This window comes from Ochotona curzoniae, unplaced genomic scaffold (genome assembly GCF_017591425.1).
Source record: "Ochotona curzoniae isolate NIBS_2020 unplaced genomic scaffold, NIBS_Ocur_1.0 contig_1274, whole genome shotgun sequence".
In the NCBI taxonomy this organism is placed as follows: Eukaryota; Metazoa; Chordata; class Mammalia; order Lagomorpha; family Ochotonidae; genus Ochotona; species Ochotona curzoniae.
In genome coordinates, this window is record NW_024465023.1 from 9,971,373 (window position 1) to 9,994,000 (window position 22,628).

Consider the following 22,628-nt stretch of genomic DNA (forward strand, 5'->3'; position numbering starts at 1 on the left):
ACATACCCCCTTTCCCAAATTCAGGAAGAAGAAAATGAAAATGTGTAAACAACGGCCTCATCCACTTTCCTCTGATACTCGACCCTTCCCACCCTGATCAACTATGTAAACATCCTCAAAAATAAATTTAAAAAAATTGGTGTCAGGTAGCTGAGGGAAGCTATTTGAAGGAAAGTTGGATGTGTTGGCTTGAAAACAATGGCACTCAGACCTTTTATTTAAAACAAATTTAATACAGCTAGATAAGTCTGCATCTGGGTCTTACTTCAAATTGTATTTTTTGTCCAGACACCTGCTGATGTGAAATGGAACCAGGTCACATCTTTTTTTTCCTCATAAAGATGCCTTGTTGAGATGGCTCCAGTACATGGCAGGATCAGCCTGAAGATTCAAGCTCTTCTTATTTTGTGGCCATAAATATCCACATTGCACTGTCACTTTCTTACAGCAAACTTCATCTTCAACTGATGTGTCCATCATTACTTAACAGCTCATAATTCTTGCTCAGCAGAATTGCACAGCAGTTGGTAACCAAGTCAAGTCCCAGGTTCTGACAGTGTGAATGCTTGCCTCCGCAGCGTTGGCTTCTCCAGTGCTGGGGCGGCATGCTGAGTGCCCTGGTTTGTGGTGACTGACCTGGAAGGAAATGAATAAAGGATGTTCGAACTTTGGAATGCAGAAATCCATTCAGAGACAGTCTGTTGGACCCTGGGGATGTAAGGCCTGTAACATAGGATAATCTTCCTCAGCCACATTGTATTATTCAGGACTGGAAACTCATACTGAATCATGTGACCTTTGTGCTTTATGAGACACATTTGGTGGGGGTCAAGACAGAAAAAGGGCAGGGGCATCCCCCCCCCCCCAGCATGGCTGTGCTCTATGCAGCTGCTGGGGGCTGCTGGGTAGTGAGGGGGAAGAGCTCAAATGGAAGCTGTTTCCTTAGGTAACAACTAGATAACCATCCATTCTTGCATGCTTGTTCATACTGTGATCATGCCCACTGCCAAACTGGGACTCTATATGAGCAAGAACTTTCGAACTTTGTGATACCTCTCATTTCCTGCTCTCATTGAACCACACTACATGTGTCATCTAGGAGCATGTGAGCAGTGGAGGGTGGGCTAACTCTGCAGATGTTTGTGCTGGTTCCCTTACCAGCTTCTGACTTGCTTGTGATCCTTCCTTTGATGGAAAAATGAATGATCATAATTCACACTAAGTAGTAAGCTAATTTCACAGATGCCTTAAAGCTGTTCTTTGAATCCTGGGTGTCCTGTTAATTTACATGAAGAAAGAGCTGCAATGTCAACTTTCATTATAATTTAGTTTGATAAATACTAGGGTCCAGATGGACACTGATTTCAAAGATGTACTTTTGTCTTCCTCCTACAAAATTTAATTAATACACCCCTCTCCTACAACAGGTTATCTAAAACAAAATGTCTATAAAGGGTAGAGAGAAGGCAACGACTGATTAGGAAACCTGGGAATTGAGGATGAACCTGACTTTGAATTCTCTGGGTTTTCTTTTTGGCCCCTATATCCTGGAATGGCTGATGAAGAAACCAGCAGATTAAAACAAACAAACAAACAAACAAAACACACAATGGGCAAAGAACAGAGAGACATAGCTTAGAAAGAGAGAAACTAGACCTCACAGGAAAAAAAAAAAATTGCCCATCCTGTCAGCAGCCAGGATTTCTGAACTGTCACTTGGATCTAGCAGTAATCAACTGGCATGCCCTTTCTTCCATTACCAGTGTAGTGTCAGTGGAAGCTTGCTAAAACACTAGATTTAAACAAATTCACAGATTCCTAACATGATATTTTAAATGTTCCAGATGCAATGGAAAAAGCACTTGTCAAACCAAAAACCAGCGAAATTTGACCATGAATGAGAAAGGACAATTGGCAGATAGGAACACTGAAATGACTAACCCAAACATGCTCTAATTAGCCATCATAAACACATACGAAACAGATGAAAAACAGAATTCTAGGTAAAGAAACCAATTTTTATAAAGAAGCAGGCAGAAATTTTACAATTGTAAGAGTCACTAAGAAAAAAATTGTGGGGAAAAGACCTCACTGGATAAGTTCAATAGTGAACAGAGTTAAGATGAGTGAATTTGACCCTGGAATGATAGAAATCAACCAGTCTAAACAGCAGAAAATAGAGTAGAAAAATATGCACGGAGCTTTAACCATTCATGTCATCAGAGTTCCAGGAAACAAAGAGAGGCTGGAAAAGTACATGAGGAAATATGGCTGAAAAGTTTCTTAATTTGATAAAAGTCACAAACCTGTAGATTCAAGAAACTACAAGAATCCAAAGCAAGAAAAACCAAAATATATGCCAAGAAATACCATAATATGGCTTAAGAAAATTAGTCGGAGAAAAAGTCATGAAAGCAACTAAAGCAATGATGTATTATCTATGGGAACAGAGATTTAATGTAAATAGATCCCCTATCGAAAACACAGAGGTCAGAAAGATGTGGGACAACATTTTTCAAGAAATAAAAGAGGGACTGGCGTGGTGGCTCAACAGGCTAATCCCATGTAAGCTCCGGTTGGAGTCTGACTGCTCCATTTCTGATCCAGTTCTCTGCTTATGGATTGGAAAAGCAATGGAGGCTGGCTCAACTCCTTGGGACGCTGCACCCATGCAGGAGGACATGGAGGAAGCACCTGACTCCTGCCTCCTGGCTTCAGATCAGCTCTGCTCAGCTTCAGCTGTTGTGTTTATTTGGTGAATGAAGCAGCAGATGGAGGATTTTCTCTCTCTCCTTTTTCTCTCTGTCTTTCTCTTTCTGTCTCTGTCTCTCTCTCCATCTCTCCTTCTCTCTGTGAAGTCTACCTTTTGAATAAATAATAATGAAATATCTTAAAAATAATAAACTGTCAATAGGTGAAGGTATTCTCAGATGAAACGAAATTTGTTGCTAGTAGAATTGCTTTAAAAGAATCAATGGGAGTTCTTCCAGCAGAGAAAAAATTATAGAAGGAGACTTGAAATAACGCAAATTAATGAAGGACAATAGAAATGATTAAAAATAAATGTAATAGACTGTTCTCTTTATAAAATTATTTGATGGTTGAGGCAAAATTATACAATGTATGATGTAGTTCTCCAAATAAGTAGAGAAAATAGTTAAGAGAATTGCAAGAGGGTCAGATAAAAGACCCTTGATTGAGATTAGTTTTCTACATTTCACTGTTGTAGATGTTGACACCACGAATATGTGATAATTACATGTGTATAATCCAAGGAAACAACCACAAGGGGATATGTTTAAATACACTGAAGATAAACAAAGAAATTCTTAACAATGTTCACCCAGATCACAAGAAGACCAGAAAAAAATAAGACAGCAGCACAAGGGAGAGAGAGAGAAGAAATAGAAATTAGATTTTTTTAAATGGCAGACTTCAGCCCTAAAATATCAATAATTAAATGAAATGTGAACTGTTTAGATACCCTAACCCTAACTGGATTTGAAGTTTTTAAAAAAGATTTATTTATTTAAAAGGCAGAATTACAGAGAGAGAAGGGGAAAGACATCTTCACCCACAGCATCATTCCTCTAATGGCCAGAATGACTAAGGGGCTGGGCCAGGCCGAAAGTAGGAGCCTGAAATTCCATTCAGGTTTCCCACATGAATGGCAAAGGCCTGAGCACTTGGGTCGTTCTCTGCTGCTTTGCTAGGCACGTTACAGGCAACTAGATTGGAAGTAGAGCAGCAGGGACTCAAACTTGTACTCATATGAGATATCAGAATTGCAGGCAGTGCCTCAACTCACTATGCCACAAATCCAACCCAGACTGTATTTTAAAACATGACCTAAATATGTACTATCTATAAGCAATCAATTTCAAATACAATGGTAATGGGTGGGTTGGAAGCAAAAGGATGAATAGGATATATTGTGCAAATATTAACCAAAGGAAAAAGTGATCATATTAAGATCAGATGAAGGAGACTTCAGAGAAATGAAATATACCAGGGACAAACAAGTATTTTACATAGGGATGAAGGGATCAATGCACTAACAAGAGATGACAATCTTAAGTATGTTTACTACAAACAATAGCTGCAAAATTCCTGAAACAAAAACTGAAACAAGTCCATACTGACAGTTGGAAACGTCAATAATCCTCTCTCAATAATTGATAGAAGGATCAGACAGAACATCAACAAGGATTTAAAAGAACAATAAGGGCCCAATGCAGCAGCCTAGTGGCTAAATCCCTCACCTTGCATGCTCTAGGATTCCATACAGGTGCCCATCCTGCACCCACATGGGAGACCCAGAAAAAGCTCCTGGTTTCGGTTTAAAAGTCCAAAGCTTTGGTTAAAAAGCTCTAATTTTGAATTTGACCAAATGATTGAAACCAATTCTTTCACCTCTAAAGCTCTAAAACTGTGTCTTTGACCTTGAGGCTTCCAGCCTGGAGGATCCCTGAAACTCTCAAAAGATCAGACTCTCAACTGAAAAAAGATTATAGCTGCCTATGTGTTGTGTTATTTACGATTAAGCAAGAAGCTTTCTAGTTGCAGGTTGTACCTCAAACAACACACCTGAGAAAATCTACAATCTACCATGGACCCTCAGAGGAATGTCCTACTGCTGCTCCCCAATGATGACACCCCTTCTCAGCATGAAGCAGCCAGGGCAGTCATCACTCCTGTATCTCTAGCAATAGTTAAAAGGGCAACAAGTAAAAATAAAAATCTGTGATACAACGACAAATTTGGTTACTGGAACTTCTACAAAAATAAAAAGGGGAAGAGGTATTCTACCAAAAATGACAGCAATAGTAAAAAAAAAAAGTGCTTATTCAGTACAACTAATTTGCTTAAAACTAACTTGCTACTGCAACTTTTACAAAAACAGAAAGGTGGAGATGCTGCAGGTCGTTTGTAAAACGGATAACAGCATGACTTGATAAGGAAGAGCAGAACAAACCGTGATGCCTGGACTCTTGAGGGTATGGACTGCTGGAGCCAGAGACTGAGGTCACACTCTGTGGGCAATGGTCTTTGAGTGGGCAAAGGTCCAAGACCAAGGTGGAGGCCTGCAGGCTAGGGTCTGCAGGTGAGCAATGGTTCAAGGCCACAGAACTGTGTGCTTTGAGATATCCTTGAGACAGTAATCTACTGACTTCTGTTGTTGGGACCCCTGTTGCTTCCTGACCATCATGTACCGGCTGGTTAACATAAATATGGGACGTAGCTACCAATGTTTGTGCCACCTCTAGTTCTGCAGTTTAACTCCCCAAGCAGTTCAATAAAGGAGTGAGGCAGTGAGCCTTCTACCCGCTTCCTCAGAGAAAGGGGCTTCGCTCTGGTCACCATGCTTTTGTAGCCTTTCTCTTGTGCTGTCTCCTTTCTTATTTTCTCAGTTGCACATTGCCTCCTTCTCCAACCCTGGTCATGCTACTGTGGGCAGCGACAGAAGAAGAATGAACTACCATTACACAAGACAATCTGAGTGAATCTGCAAAAAGTTACACTGAGTGAAAAGAGCCCATCTCAACAGGTTACATATTGTATGGTTCCTTATAGATAATATCCTTGAAATCACATGATCATTATGGAGCTAGAGAACATGTAAATCAGTGGTCACCAGGGTAAAGAGCGGGTTGGAGAGGGTGTGCAGTTGAAACGAGGTAGCACAGTAGAGTTTCTTTGCATTGATTAGATAGTTCTGTGTCTCATTGTAGTGATATTTACACAAATCCGTGTAAGAGAATCCTTGAACAAATGTAATCACAAACATTGAGTGTAGTTGAAACCTGATGAAAGCAGGATAAAGTCATCAGATTGTACCAATGTCAATGTTCCAATCTTGATATTCATCTGCATAGAAGATGTTCACTAGAGGGGAACCAGATGAAGGGTACACTGGGCCTTTCTGTACTATTTCCACATCATCCGGTGAATCTCTAGTTTAAAAGCATGTCTTCTGTCACTACTTACTTGTTTCATGTAATTAACTCATCCCTTGGGTTGCTTAAAAAACCCAGAAAGCAGTAGTAACTCTGGGTAATTTTACCAATGACTAAGTGCTGCATGTTGCCACATGGGATCTTCCACCGGCCCAAAAACATTTGTGGCATGTACTGTCAGCCCCACCTCTGTACCTGTAAGTCCTCCTTGCATTGTTTTGTTAACAGTTTGGCTTAAAGTTTTGCTATATACCCGAAAAGCTGCTTTTCAATCCATTTTTAAGCTTTTGATCAAGTCACTGGCAGTACAAGCTATAGGGAGATGTGAAAATACACTTCTGAAAACATCATTACTGCTTCTGGGGTGTTAAGAACTTTCCTGCAGTTCTGTGCAATCCCAGCTGGGGAGTGAGTGAAGAGATGGCAGCTTCCCCACACCCTTCCATTCTGCCTTCTAGGAATGGGTCCCTGTCCTTCCATGTGGGTTTCTAAATTCAAATTTCACTAAGCCAGGTCAGGGATGCTTACTCAAGGGGTCTTTAAAGTGTTCATGGAAGTGCATTTTATGAGAAAACTATGCATTGAAGAGGCTGTGTTGTAGCACAGCACATTGGGCTGATGCTTGTAACGCTGGCTTCCCAACATTGGCTGCTCCACTTCCCATTCAGCTCCCTGTTAACTCTGGAAAAACAGCAGAAGCTGGCCCAAGGCCCTGGATCCCTGACTTATGTGGAAGACAAGGATGGATTTCCAGCCACCTGCCTTTGGCATGGCTCAGCCGCTGCCACTGTGGCCTTTTGGCCATTAGATGGAGGGTGTGTGGTGTGTTTGTGTGTGTGTGTGTGTGTATGTGTGTGTGTGTCTTTTTTATGTCACTCTGCCTTTCTGAAAAACGATTTAAAAAAAATCCTCCATTTAAGAAAATAGAAGACTATGGACAGATTTCAAAGTGTTTTACAACAAAATAAACATATCTTTGAACTCCACTTTATATGACCTTTTCATTGTACCCTTAATATTTAAAACCCAAATGCTCAATTTCTCAGTTAGCTAGCTACAGTGACCAAGTCGCTGGTTCTGTCCTTTTCCTCAGCTGCTAGATGTTAGAAAATGAAGATTTACATTTAATGCTGATAAACTTCTGGGGGGGGGGGATGAAAACACTGCTTGAGACAAGGATGGAGCTTTCAAAGCTAATTTTATAAAGATTCAAAGTCATACACCAGTGAACTGGGTGTGTTTTCTCTCCTTTGCCGCACTTCTGGGTGTTAACAGCAGAACCTGAAATGCAACTGGTTGACTCACTAAAAGTCTCACTTCCCTCAAAGGGGAGCTTCATCACAAGTTTCAAGCCTGGACTGCATGTAGTTGGCTGGGCTGAGGCTCTGCCCCTGGTTACAGTGGAACAACTCAGGAAGACACCCTCTTAGCATTTTAATTATACTTGGTCAACCTTTGAAGCAGGAATGAGGCAGGGGGTGGGAGTAAGAATCAGATTCCTGCTAGCTTTCAAGTTGCAGAACAACCGATTTAAGCATATGAAGCCCCTCTCGAGTGCTCTACCTGGTACTGCATTTCCAACCAGGGAGTCTGAGCTTCCTGTGTGGATCTGGGAGCTGGTACAAGCATTTCACTTCCACTCATTGCATTTTACCTGCCCCGATTTTCCCCTAGATCTTCTCTAGGTATTGCTTCTGGAAGGCACATGGCTGGAATTCTCTTTCTACCCACTTGCCCCAGGTGATAAGACCTGAGATGATTGGCAAAAGCTACTTCCCAGATGTGTTGGTGCTGGCACTTGGCCTCCGGGCCCAGGGAGCTGAGATTTCCGGGTATTCAGCAGTTCCCCTGATCACTAGCTGGGTTACTTTCCAACCTATTGTACCAGCCTTCCTCCTGGACAAACTCCAGGGCAAATGGGCTGAGGGAGGACTGTGGTCTCCCTTCCAATGGCCAACTGCTCTTACAGGGTCTTCTCCCAGCATCCCGGCTAGAGCTCCTCCCAACCTCTGTGGATGACGGTTAACATCTAAGCTTATCTGTTAACCCAAGTGAAGCTTTCTCAGTCTTCCTGTTTTCACTCTAAATCAGTGAAATAGGAAGTGACTGATAATGTTTATGACAATAGAGCTATGAACTGTTTTTTTAAGGGAGTTGCTTAGGAGTAATGTCAATATTATATTTGAAATACTAAAAATGTTAAAATGTGAGAATGCATTCACTGTGACTCTAAAATAAAACCCTATAGGAACCAGTTTGCTAATATAGCTGCACCCTCTCAACAGACTACAAATGTACTTGAAATCACATAAGTGTTAGAATTTCCAGTTATCCTTGTGCCAATCACAGTCTCACAGGTGCTGATCGTGAGGCAAGGCTTGCCCAAGGCAAAAATGGGTTGAGTCATAATTTAACAAAGCACAAAATGAAACATACAAAAAATTCTTGCCTGGATAGCGTGGGGAGAAATGACGGCAGAGATCACTTGCCTGGAGGGGCAGTCTTAGCAAAAAGTTTGGATGGACCCAGGCTCCCACTCTCCCCGCCCACCGTGGGAGGAATGCAGGAAAAAAGCTCACTCACTGAGTCCCTCCAGCGCCGGAGGCAGCCAGTGCAAAAATGAAATGCTGTTCCTGTTTCCCCGACAGACAGAATAAAACAACTACATTTCTCCAACTTTACATTATCCACTCTAGCTAAAATTTTCTCCACTCTTTGAGCTCACTTGAGAACAAATGAAAATGCACCAAACTGGTAGTAAGAAAACTGGGAAACAGCTGAGTCCTCCTAGTTTGATGTGTGTGTGTGTGTGTGTGTGTGTGTGTGTGTGTCCTTTCATTGAGTTGCTGTGAGATTGCTTTTGGAAGTAAACTGGCTCACGACTCCAGCCAAGGAACCCGAGTCAGGATGTTATGACATCGCTTTGGATGGGCCACCTGCAGATATTGCGGACCCACTGAGCAGGGGATGTGATGGCAGCTTAGACCTGTACTTCAGGCAGCGGTGTGGTTCTCACAGGGGCTCCTGGCAGAAATGAGTGGCTGCAGGCGGGGGAGGAAAGACACTGGGGCTGCCTACAGTACAGCTTCCAGCAGCATTAGGGTTTCCAGGTTAGGAGAGGAAGTCAGTGCAGGGTGTGTGGGTGAGCTCCAGCGCAGACAGTCCCTTCAGCTTTTTCTCCCTTGTTCAGGCAGCACGTTTGTTCCACCCTTTCCTGTTTGTTCCACCCTTTCTAGCCTTTCCGGTCTGCAGTTCGGGATAGTGGGTGGGCTGGGGTACAAAACGGCCCTCAGCCCAGATTAGATTAGTGTTGACACAGACACTGGATCCCTAAGGTCAGCTTCCTCTCCCCCAACCCAGCCCAGCCTGCAGGATTGCTTGGAGATAGCTCCACTTTAAGGATTAGGACACAGATTTTTTTCTTTTTCTTGAGCTCAAAACTATTTCACTTCCCATTTGACTGTGGAGAAATAAAAAGTAAAATTAGGGCCCGGAGCAGTAGCCTAGCACCTTAAATCCTCACCTGGCAAGTGCCAGAATCCCATATGGATGCTGGTTCTAATCCTGGAGGCACCACTTCCCATCCAGCTCCCTGCTTGTGGCCTGGGAAAGCAGTCGAGGATGGCCCAAAGCCTTGGGACCCTGCACCCACGTGAGAGACCCAGAAAAAGCTCCTAGATCCTGGCTCCAGATTAGCTCTACTCTAGCCATTGTGGCTCCTTGGGGAGTGGATCAGTGGACAGAAGATCATCCTCTCTCTCTCCTCCTCTCTGTATATCGGACTTTCCAATAAAAATAAATCTTTTTTAAAAGTAAAATTAAATTAGGGGGCATTTGATAATGCTAGGAATTATAGTTATTCTTTGGGAAGGGTGTGTGTGTGTGCATGTGTTTCTAGCAAACCATCTCTTAACAAAATTGTCCTCTTTGTGATTCCTAGCAGTTGGTGGAGGATAGAAGATTCAAGTCAGGAAAGGGTACCATTTGGTTGTTTACAGAACCTGGAAAATGCATTATTTGCTAGGATTGTGTCTGTGTTGGTGATGGACTTTATTGCAGCAAGATACAGCAACTGTTTTATTGCTTCTAAAATCTGTCTACTTTAGATACGCCAGCTCTTGGCTGCTGGCATGCAGGTCCTATTTTTAAAATATTATGTTGATTTTAGCATTTTGGGCTTGCTGCTCAGATTTCTCTGACACAGTGAGGAATTCTTTTTTGATAGAATTGATCTCAGTCATGGGAAAAGCAATTTCAAGCTTGGGCACTGACCTCTTTCCCTAATGTTCCCTTTATCTCTGTCCATGTGATGACTTCTTCATTTAACTTCTTGGTTCCCTTTCAGGGCCGTACCTATCTTGCCTCACTTTAGCATCTTCGCTAAACAATTCACAGGCTGGAGTTTAGATCTGTTTCCTAAACCTTTCGGGTGTTTCCATGCTGTTCTATTTTGGCGCAGAAGCACACACTTTCAGGACTTTGGTTAAACTGTTTACACTGCATCCAGCTGGAGGGTACTGTGACTCAAAGCTCCTAATGGCATAGTCGTATGCTTTTGAAGCACTCCCTCCAGGCCTTTGGATTTCCAGTCCAGACTATCCCTGCTTACCAGGGCACCTGTAATGCGCCTCTCTTAAAGCCTTCGGGGAAAGGGCTTTGATTCCATAAGCAGAATCACATGTGTGATGGCGGCTGTTTGTAGAGTGTAATTACACACAGCCAGGTCCACTTCAAAGGGAGGGAGATTGCTGGCTTAGAACAGAGGGAAGTCAAACGTGGCTGGCCTCTTTAACAGCCCCTTAACTGCCTCATTTAAAAAGATTCCCCATCATCCAACGCTCTGATTGATTCTCACCATCCAACAGGACAGATGTTCATGTGAACAAGCGCCAGCTGCAGAAGATGTCAGCATAGCCACAGACTTGATGCCTGGGAGCCCAGGGAGCCAGGGAGCCTAGGGCCTGGGGAGCCAATCTCAAGGTTCCAGTTCTCATGAAGACATCACTGAGCTCTGCAACTTCTCGCCCATTGAAACTGCTTCCTATTCAGCTCCCAAACACTCCTCCACTTCCCTGTGTTCTTGAACTTGGGCCAGGGCGGTTTCTCAGTCCCTACTGCCCTGGAGCAGAAATGCTTTCTTTCAATCTCTGCTGAGAAACAGGAGGAGCTAGAGCCAGGAGACCACTTCAGCTTTTCGACCTTCATTCTTTCCTGGCCTGCTTCCAGGAAAGGCGTACAGAAGAATTTCAAACCAACTGTTTGTAAATAATTTTTCAAAGCATCAATTCTAACTCTAGGTCACATTTGTATTCGTGGGAAGGAAGTCTCTGCCAAGATAAAAGCAAAAACACAAGAAGACCCATTTGAATCCTGCCTCAGAACCCACAGATGGGCACAGAACACAGATGTATGTGAAAGGTTATATTAATTTAAACAACAGCAGCCTTACCCCAGTGATAGGGTCCCCAAATCAACTTGAACTGATGTTCAAGTCCACAAGCACAATCCATCGGAACAGAGTCAAATGACAGCCATCAGAGAAACTACCTGATGTCATCTACAGCTGTAGACTTTAAAAAATTTATTTTTATTGGAAAGATAAATTTACAGAGGAGAGACAGAGAGAAAGATCTATCTGCTGATCCACTCCCCTAGTGGCCAAGATGGCCAAAGCTGAGCCAATCCAAAGACAGGAGCCTCTTCCGGGTCTCCCATGCAGGTACAGGGTCTCAAAGCTTTGGGCCGTCCTCGAGTGCTTTCCCAGGCCACAAGCAGGGAGCTGGATGGGAAGCAGAGCAGCCAGGACATGAACTGGCATCCATATGGGATCCCGGCATATGCAAGGTGAGCATTTAGCCAATGAACCAACCTGCTGAGCCAATAGCTGTTGTTTTATAAGGGGATGGAAATTCTCCTATCAAACTGTCCCATGCATGCAGAGGTAGGGAGTTGATTTCAACTTAGTATTCTTGTTACCAGGACCCAAGATGTAAGGTTGACGTGAACTGAGCATAATGGTCAGAGATAGATAGCTATGGGACTAGGATGTTCCAAGCATCAGATAGCCAAGATAAACAAATTCAATAAAATTCATGCTGTTGAAAGTCTGGGCAAGAGATGCTCTCAGAAACTACTGGGTGGGTGAGTGGGGGGTAATGGGGCACAGTGGCCTAGCAGCTGAAGTCCTCACCTTAAGCACACCTGGATTGTGGTTCTAATCCTGGGAGTCCCACTTCCCATGCAGCTCCCTGCATGTGGCCTGGGAAAGCAGTCGAAGACGGCCCAAAGCCTTGGGACCCTGTACCCGTGTGGGAGATCCGGAAGAAATTCCTGGCTCCTGGCTTTGGATCAGCTTAGTTCCTGCCATTGTGACCGCTTGGGAGTGAATCAACGGACAAAAAGCTTCCAAACTGGTTTGGGGCATTGTTGCAGACCACCAAATTATGTCTGCTCACTCGACATGCAGAAAGCCAATCACTGACATTGGAGTGATGGGAGAAAGCAGAGTGCCAAGTGCAGAGCAAGGAGCCAGGCAAGTATTGCTTAATTCCGTGACTCCCCAAGGAGTTAGGTGTGAAGGTTCTTACAGACATAAAATTGGGACTGAGAGGTGCATGCATGCAAGGTTTCTGATTGGTTAGCAATGCCACCATCTTTAGGGAATTTATGATGGCCAGGTGGGCTCCACTTGGTCTGGGTAATATGGTGAATGCAGCAATTACATTCTGCCCAGACCTGGATTTCACCTACCCAGATCATTCCAGGACAATACTGGCCATTGACGTTCTTATCTACTGGAGAAACAAATGATTCCTTGAGCCAGGTGATTAGAATCTTGTAAGAGCAGCTAGATCACTCCCATAATTCAGTGAATTAAGGCAAGGACACCTTGTGCTACAGGAGACAGATGGGGGGCTAGGTCCTGCTCTTACATTATGTGGGTTCAGTTTCAGTAACAAAAATTGATGTGAATTTGAAGATCTACATTTCCAATAAAAAGCATGTGCCTATTGATAATTACACCATTCTAATATAGAGATTTATCTAATATACTTATATGCATGCAAAGACAATTTAAGGATGCCATTAAACCTGTAATTAAATAAAGCAAAAAGATCAGAATAACCTAAATGTTTCTCAGTATGAAAGTAGAAACTAGTTAAATACGTTACCTGGGAGAACTTCAAACTTTCATAGGAAATGGAATTAAAAGTTTATTTGGGTGAAAAAGGTTTTGAAACCCATGTATACATAAAGGAGCTTCAGAAATTTCGTGGAAAATGTTTATTATTTTTTTAAAAAATGCATGGATTTCATTTTTTTGTACCAAAACAAACTTATATTTTAATTCCCAGGAATATTTTCCCATGAATATTTTGAAGTGTCCTCACATGTTCCAACAATGAAATACAATATAGCCATTCAAAAGACCATATGAAAAGGTTTTCATGGTTTTTTTTTGAGAGGAGGAAGTGCATAACAAAAAAGCAATAGTTCAGTGCTATTTGTGCTTAAAAAGTTATATATTTCTTTGAATCTACATAGAATATTTCTAGTTTTGTGCCATTAAAAGAATCTTTGTAGTGGCTGCTTCTGAGGGTGACAGAAGTGTTATGTCTTTCTACATTGCTGAACTTGTTCATATATATATATTTTTTAAAACAAATTTTAAAGGCACTAATTTTAAAACCAGAGCACCTGATTACAATCCTCTGGCTGTGTTACCCTTGACAATTACCTAACCTCTCTGGCTTTGTTTCATTATCCATAAATAGCGATACTTGGGGCCTAAAGAGGCCAAGCCACTGGCTGCATGCATGCACCGGCTTCATGTACAGGTGCAAGTTGGTGTCCTGGCTACTCTACTTCTGATTCTGCTCTCTGTTCATGACCTAGGAAAGCAGTGGAGGGTGGCTCAAGTTTTGGGGCCCCTGCACCCATGTGGGAGACCTGGCTCCTGGCTCCAGATGGCCCTCAGCTCCAGCCATTGGTACCATTTGGGGAGTGAAACAGCAGGTGAAATATCTGTCTCTCCTTCTCTCTTTAACTCTGCATTTCAAATAAAATAAAATAAATCTTAAAAAAAAATAGGGATATTGCTCACCTTAGTGCCCTGGGCTAACTATATTTAGCAAACAAATTTAGTAAACAAATCAGGCACTCAGTAAACATCATTTCCTCTTAGCACCAAGAAACCTTGCAAATCCTCTTAGTTCAGCCTCCTCTTTTTATTTATAACATTAACTTAATTTATCTAAAGGGCAGAGAGAGACAGAAAACAAATAGCTCTCATCTGCTGGTCTACTATCCATGGACACAATAGTCAGGGCTGAACCAGACTGAAGCCAGGATCCTGAAACTCAATCTGGGTCTCCCATGTGTGTGGCAGGGACCTGAATACCTGGGCCATCTCTCGTGGCCTCTCAAAATGTACATTAGGAAGAAACTTGAACCAGAAGCAGAAGTTAGACCCATGTACTTCGATAGCGGTTACGAGTGTACCAAGCAGAGCTTCAACCGCTATGCAAGCTCCTGTCCCTTCTCCTCTTACTGGTAAGAACACTAGAGCTGAAAAGTGGAGGGACTTGCCAAATATTCATCAAGTATCAACAAGAAGAGGTAGGTCCTGAAGTCTGTGGGGATTGATATTGTGGTTCAAGTATCACATACTATCTGAGTCATCCCAGGTCGTGTGAGTCCCAGTGGCTTCGCTTGATGCAGTTCCTCATTAGTGTATGTGGGAAGCAGTAGAATCAGGTACTTGGGTCCCTGTTACCCCCTTGTGGAAGACCCAGTTGGAATTCTTGGCTCTTAGCTTTAGCGTGGCCCAGTCTTGGCTATTGCAGGCATTTGGTATGTGAGCCAGCAAATGGAAAACTGCTTGCTCTCTTTCTCAAATACATAAATAAATAAATAAAAATTTAAAAAGCCCATATGAACCAAGGTGCACCTCTTACTACTTTATGCCCATGCCTCACTTTTCAGGACCAGCTTCCTCTCCAGGACTTGATGAGTTTTGACTTCAGAAACACCAAATCTACCTTTAACCAAGGGGTCCTCCCATGAGAAAACAGGCCCAGAGGGTTGGTGAATGCCTGGATCAGAGGTGGTACTATCTTCACAGGGGGCAATAATGATTTACACATAATGTGTTTTTAAAAACTATTCACATTTTACTGCAGCTCTGCTGCTCGTACATGTCTATGCACACACATACACGCACACACACACACACACCCTGGTTTGTTATTGGGAGTATGAACCTTTTTTTTTTTTTTTTTTTTTTTTTTTTTTTTAGTGTGAGGTTCTACTGAGGAAAAAAAAATTTTTACAGAATTTTTAAAAATTTGAAAGACAGGGCCTTAATGGTTTAGTCTAGTGGTTAAAGTCCCCGCCTTGCACACACTGGGATCCTATATGGGTACCAGTTCTAATTCCAGTGCCCCCATTTCCCATCCAGCTCCCTGCTTGTGGCCTGGGAAAGCAGTCGAGGACAGCCCAAAGCCTTGGGACCCCACACCCACGTGGGAGACCTGGAAGATGCTCCTGACTTTGGAGTAGCTCAGCTCTGGCCGCTGTGGCTACTTGAGGAATGAATCAGTGGACAGAAGATCTTCCTGTCTCTCCTCCTCTCTGTATATCTAAATTTCCAATAAAAATAAATAAATCTTTTTAAAAATCTGAAACAGTAACAGAGAGAGAGGGGGAGAGACGGAGAAGAAGACTTCCATGTGCTGGTTCACTCCCCAGATGACCATAGTGGCTGGAGCTTGGGTCATCCAAAACCAGGAGCCAGGAGCTTCTTCCAGGTCTCCCACATGAGCACATGGGCTCAATGACTTGTTACCATCTTCTAGGTCCAAGGCCACAAGCAGGGAAGTGGGCCAGCTGGGGTTTGAACCAGTGATCATACAGGATGGTGGGTCCACAGGTAGTAGCTTTAAACACTGCATTACCATGCCCCACGAGTACTGTTTTTAAAATATCTGTTCTGCAAGGATGGATTCCCAGTGAAATGGCTGAAGATGTCCTGACAGTAGGATGCTGGACTCTCCGACATCGTCCATGCTTACATTGTCGGGAGCCACTTCAATGGCAGCATGATGGACTTACCACAGTTCATGAAAGATACCCATTGTAAAACTAGAGGGAAAATCAATGGGGAAGGGAGGGAACTTGTTGGGGGGGGGGATGGGAAATCCCAATGTCTATTAAACTGTATCATAAAACAAAAACAAAAAATTCAAAGGAAAAAAAAAAGAGCTGTTCTTTAGCAGTGTGTATTTAAGCCATAGGTTCTCTTTCCAGGAATAGCCTTGCATAGACCTATATAAAATATTCAACATTCCACTTCCTAATTAAAATGGAATGCTGTTTAACATTGGTTGTTTGGGATTTGGGGGAAGCCCATTTTAGAATCAACCGAGGTGTTCATCATCAGATGAATGTGTAACAAAAATGTGATATACACATTTGACTATTATTCCACTATTTTAAAAACAGAATGAAATCCTACCATGTGCAAAAAAATGATGCAACTGGAAGGCATCATATTGAGTATACATAAATTGGACACAACTAAGATGCATGTTCTCCCTTATTTGGGGAAGCTAAATTATGTAAAAACAAAAAATGAACAAAACAGAAAAGAAATATCTGTGTGTGTGTCAGTATTGCTGCAGCTATATAGTCTTGTAAATTTTTGTTTTATGCCTTGTGAAATCAATGGTTAAGACTGTTATATACTATAGTTTTAATAACCTGTGATTGCTTTAAAATTCACAGTATTTGGGTAAAACGCTTGTGTTTCCATTCAGTTATTGTCTACAGTTGTTGTCTGTATTCTCACCAAGGTAGGGTTTTTTTTTTTCCTTGTTAAACTTCTTATTCGATGAAGCATGAACTCTTTTTACTGTAACTATTCTCCCTCCCCCCAAAAAAAGAAGGAAGGGAGAAAAGGAAATAAGGATAAAAGGAGGGGGCTGTGGGAGGGAGAAAGGGATGGGGAGAGAGAGGGAATATGCATACATTATTAGAATTGCATCCACCAATTATATAGTATCTGTTAAAAACTAGACTTTTTTAAATTAAACAAATATTTTCAGCATTATTTAAAGCAAATAAATAACAGAAATGAAGGGAGAAAAGAGTTGAGAAACAACACACAGAACGCTTCCTGATTGTTAGGTCTTGCAATGAGGGACACTGGCAAACCTTTACGAATTGCTTTCAAAGGGTGCACATACCTTGCTAAGGACAAAGTTTAAGGTGCCTTGAATGCCTGCAGAAAACAACTCTTGGGGACAGGCTTCTGTAAAGCAGTGAAGTCTGCATCTGCTGGTGGACTGCCTGGCTGCATGGTTCCCAGGCCCAGCTCTGCTCCCAATTCCTGCTTCCTGCTAATGCACACTGTGATGGACAGCAGGTGATGGCTCAAGCAGGTGGGTTGCTGCCAGTCACATGGGAGACTCTAGTCAAGATTTGGTCAGGCCTAACCCTGGCTGTTGTGGGTGCTTGGGGAGTGGACCAGCTGACAGGAGATCTCCATCTGCCTCTCTTCCTTGGTCTTAACGTTTTAAGAACAGAAGGAAAAATGAACTCTCTGGTCCCACCAAGGGCAGAGGTCAAAGGGAGACATGACATAAGCAGAGGTCTCTTTCGAACCGTTGTGGACAATGTACAGGGGTACTCAAAATTTATGCGAAACACTGGGATTCAAAGATAAGTTTCTTTTGGTGCAAAAATTTTGATAGTTGCATCTGGTATTTTTCATAATATGCATTTTCCATGAACTTTCTAAAGGCTTCTCAGACACTGATGGATTCTGAGATAAGGACTTATCGACCACAAAGCACCTGAAGGCAAGTCACAAGGTACTACACAGCCCCATGTACAATATAAGGGATCTCCCCTCTCCATCACATCCTACAAGTGCCAGCACTTCACCGTTCCCAGCTTCTTTCATAGAAATCACTGGGTGGACGGTTCACTGTTCCCTAGCACCTCACCTGGCATTGTTGGCCATTTGGGGATATTGCATTTGTGCAGTGGTTGGGTTTTATTACTAGTAAAGCTAAGTGTGTTTTCTTATCCCAGACTAGCCTGGTGGGGATACCTGGGGGTACTGTCAAGAAATTCCAGGGGACGGGTTGTGGTGGCAGCGGTGGCTAGGAAGAAAAATGTGTCATAATGGCAAATGCTGCTCACTAGCCCAGGTGTGACTCTGGGCAAGATACTCTTCTGAGTCTGATTCCTCATCTATAAATGGGTTTAAAGGACCATGTGTGTGCAACACACACACGCAACACACGTAGCCTTTCAATTAAGGACCTCCCCTCCCTGTGTCCTCCCCTTCCTCTGAGTACAACAATGAGTTAGAAATGTTATCTTCCATGGAATCAGGAACACAGTTTAATTGGCTCCACCGATTGGCAGGAAGTGTCCAATGCGAGGAGAAGAACTCAGTGCAAGTCCCAAACAGCCGAAAACATTATTGCTGTTTTCTGTCATTAGTCATGTCACCTGCATGCTTTTAACTTCCTAGAGGGCAAAGCCCATGTCTTGTCCCCTGCTCTCCATTCCCTTTACTGCCCTGCACTCAGTGAACGGAGATGGAAATGCATGTCTGTGGGAGATGGTCCTGCCATAAAGCCATAAACTGGTGCAGCATTTGTTGCAGTGGGTGGTGGGGGGTGAAGGGGGACGGGAGGATCCTTTGCAACGCCTGCCCAGGAAAGTGAGGGCGCATGCTGTGGCACACGTAAATACAGACTTAGCAGATGAAAGGATGTTTTTGTTAAGATGTGACAAGTCACTGTGCGGAACCTCCCTTCACCCTGGAAATCAGGAAAGAGCAGAGACTTCCTAGCAATCACAGAGCCTGACCAGGACAACCCGTTGATTAGATTCCCGGGAGCAAAAGCAGTTAGCCAGCTTCTGAAAGCGCTCTGAAACTCGGCTCAGCCCACAACTACCCCCGTTTCTGTGAAACATGCTCAGCCTTTGTCCCGAAGAGCTGCATCCCCCAGGGAGTGCTGAATTACACCATAAAATAATGAATGGAAACTCCAGTCACTTCCGGCCACCCAGTACCATGTTTCCTCCTCCTCTTGACTGTACAGAGTACAAGGTGGCACCCTTCCAATTCACACTAAGGGTGGGGAAACACATTCTTATGCCACTACTAAGTAGACTTTGACAGGCACCAGAGTATCAAACCTCAGCCTAAGGTTATTGGCAATACATTGCCCCCTCTTCCACCACTGAACACTTTATGAAGCCATTTAAGCTGTCACTTCAGCGTCTTCAGATAGCCAGCATGTAGACAAAGAATCAAAAAGGTGTGTGGGGGGGGCGGGGGTGACCTTTGTGCAGTCACCGTGGAATTGTTAATGTCAACCTAAGGTGCCATCTCTCCATGGGATGGCACGCTGAGGTCTTGTGGCAGTAGAGGAAGTTGACCACGTAGCTTTGGGAACTTGTTGTGAACGGGGCACAGTCAAACATCCTGCAAAAAGCAGCCGCTGGAAGTGAGGGCAGGAACCAGGGGGAGGAATGGGAGGAAAGCAAAGTCTATTCTGCTCCACTGTGCCAGGGCTGGAGACACACACACATGGACAAAATGGTTACCAGAGCTTGCTGACTGTGCCTGCACTCTTGGGAACTTAGCGAGGGGACTGCCCTGGAGCCTGTGCATAACGTTGACAGAGAGGACAGAGCAGAGGGAGACCCGGGTAAGACTAATGACCATTGAGCCTTGCTTTTGGATCTCCATGCCAGCAAACACCACTGCGACAAAAGTCTTCCTACAGGACAGACTGTTATCAGGCTACCCCTGTGGTCACCAGCCTCAAATGCTTCCTGTAATCTTATTCTCTCGGTGTTCACTCCTAGTCCCTAGTTCCATCACGGCTATGTCAGCTCTGCTCTACTAATCTCAGATCTCGGAGACCTACTTTGTCTAGGGCCACGCGAGTGTGCAAACTCGGGTTCCGCCTTTACCACACTTCAACAACCTCTCCCATCCCAGGGTCTACTTCGAGAAGGCTGTTAGAGATCACGATGGCTCTCCCAAATTCAAAATCAGGATTTTCCCACTAGCACCAGTACGACAGAATAGAATGCAGGATGGCATCCTCCCTTCCCCCCCTTCCTCCACAATGTGTTCGTCTCCCCAAAAGACCCTTTCCCTCCTGCTCTGGGCCACCTTACCCGGATGCGACCCCGGGGGCAGGAGGGGAAGGCTACGAGGCACCGTAGGCGGCCTCGGTGTCCAGCGGCATCTCTCTGTCCCTGGGCGGCTCCAAGTCGCCCTCGTCTCCGCTGCGAGGGTAGGCCAGCAGACGCATGGCTGGAGCGCAGGCCGCCTCTACCTGGCGCACCTGTTCCCGGCTCAGGCGCTCTCGCCAGGCGTGCACGGCCTCTCGGGCGTCGCGCGCCGACAGGTGGAATGGCCGGTCGGCGCCATAGGCCGTGCCACGGGTCATGTTGAGCGCGAAGGCGTCGAGCGCAGCCAGTGCGCGGAGCCCAGCAAAGTGCAGCAAGCGGCGCAGCTGGGCGCTCGGCTGCCGCACCAGGTCCTCATAGCGCAGCCTAAGGTAGCGGCGCCGCAGCCAGGGGGGCGCGCCGCGCGCGAACAGCAGGTCGCGCAGCCAAGCCTCACAGATCACTTCGAGAGCACCAGTCAGAAAGAAATCGGCGCGTGGCGGTGCGGACAGTGAGCGGGACTGGCTTCCCGAGCGAGAGCCCGCGCCGTGCGCCAGCAGCACGCGGTGGAAGCGTTCGCCCTTCTGGCGGGTGCGCAGCACTTGGATGCTCTCGCGCAGCAGCCCCTGCTTAGACTTGAGGCGCGAGTTGTGCACCGCCCGCGGGTCGCGGAAAAGCTGTACCACCTTCAGATTGAGGCCAGGGTCACGCAGCAGGGGCACCAGGACGCCCAGGTCCAGCAGGCGCACATCCTTGATGACCACCACCGGATACTTGCGGCATTCGGCCTCCAGGGCGCGTAGAGCCACGGGCGGGCAGCTGCGCTCGCAGGCTGCGTCCTCAACGAGGCCCACGTCGGCGCGGGCCCGGGGTGCGCCTGGGCACAGTGGCGGCGAACAGATAACTTTGTTGGTCCGCCAGCGGAAGAGGGCGGCTGTGGTGAGGTTGACTGCGTCTGAGGCACGCGCGGCGAGGTTCCCGGGCGTTGTGTACAGCTGTAGCACCGAGAAGTCGCAGCGGAAGAGTGAGCGCAGCATGTCTCTGAGCGCGCCCTGCAGGCTCTCGGCGTCGCCCGGATAGAGCGCTTGCCATAGATGCCACATGGGCTCGTACAAGTAGAAAACGTCCGGGTGCTGGTTGAAAAGTTCACCCAGGAAAGACGAGCCGGTACGCCAGGTGGCATGCACGTAGATGTGCTGTTTCTCCCGGGACGCCGTCTCCCCAGCGGCGCCGCTGAGATTGCCTAGGGCCCGGGGAGACTGGCCCGCGTCCCCTTCTAAGGCGGCCGACCGCAATTCCCTGCCCTGTTCGCGTTCACCGGCAGCCGCCGCCTCCAGGCTCCACACTCCCAGACTGCGCTGCAAACCCGGGCAGTGTCCGGCGCTCTTGTCCCCGTCGCGGCCGCCGTCCAGCACGGAGGGAGCGAGCAGAAGCACCACCGTGTAGAGCACCAACAGCAGAGCAAATTTGCAATACTCTCGGCGGCGCAGCCGCCGGCCCTTCATCTTTCACAGATACCCACCCGAGAGTGGATCAAGCGCTGCTCCACTCCTCTTCCTTGCAAACTCTGTCCTGAGTCCGCTGGTCCGGCCTCTGGGGGAAGGGGGCCGGGGGGGGAGGGGAGGCGGGACGTGCGGGGAGGAGCGGAGCGACGGGTGAAGTGAGTGAACACAGCTACGGATAACTTGCAAGGCGGTGGCACAGGCGGCGGCCCCAGCCCTATCTGCTCCGCTGCTGGGAAGCCTCCTATTGGCAGCCGCCCGCCCCGCCTTCAACTCACCGCTTCTCCCCGCCTTTCTACCCTCCTTGAGACCACAGATCTGCCAGATTTGGGCGGGGCTGCCGCAGGGTGGGGACTCCCCCCGCTCGGGCGCTCGTGCCAGATTCCACTTTGGTCCAAACCTTGCTTAAAGAAGTCAAATCTTCACGAATTGACTTCGGGCAAGGGGGAGGTTGTTAGGAACAAAGAGCACCCACCGATGGGCCGTGGACCCTCTTCTGAGAACTCTGCTGCCTCTTCTCATTCCGCTGCTTGGCCATCTCTGTCCAGCGCCCCCGTCCGCCCTGGGGAGAGTGTTACCGAGTTCTGCTAGAAGAACTTCTCAATGAGGATGAAGATACAGGACTGCGCACTGCGTGGGGCCCCAAAGCATTTGGAGCTTGCACTGCAGGCACGCAGCGCATTTACAGAAATTATTAAGCTTTGAGCCCTTAGGATTTTGCCAACCGGAGGAACCTGCATATTTTAATAAAAGCCAACCCGAGCCACAATTTACTCACTTAAAATATGCATAATTTTCCACTCTGTTTCAGCAGAATGATGAGCAAGGAAAGGAGAACATCCTCTGACAAAGGTTAGCAACAGGTGAAAAAACAGATCTGCTCATCTCTGCTAGGGGGAGGTGTTCATATTAGCAAAGTGAGAAAAATCTCGGAAAATCTCTTTCATCATGGGAGCTACTCCGC

At 45.6% G+C, this 22,628-nt stretch overlaps 1 protein-coding gene across 1 annotated transcript; it reads right to left on the bottom strand.

Annotated features, from left to right (window-relative positions):
• Positions 1 to 175: 175 nt before the first annotated feature.
• CHST7 (carbohydrate sulfotransferase 7) lies at positions 176 to 21,805 on the bottom strand. Its single transcript, XM_040999556.1, has 2 exons — positions 20,169 to 21,805; positions 176 to 636 (listed from the first exon to the last, which is right to left on the bottom strand). The coding sequence occupies exon 1, from the start codon at positions 21,665 to 21,667 to the stop codon at positions 20,201 to 20,203; it is 1,467 nt and encodes a 488-aa protein (XP_040855490.1). The 5' UTR covers positions 21,668 to 21,805; the 3' UTR covers positions 176 to 636; positions 20,169 to 20,200.
• Positions 21,806 to 22,628: the final 823 nt, after the last annotated feature.

Coding starts and splice junctions, on each gene's coding strand:
- CHST7 (XM_040999556.1), bottom strand. CDS start 21,667: ATGAAGGGCCGGCGGCTGCGCCGCCGAGAGTATTGCAAATTTGCTCTG.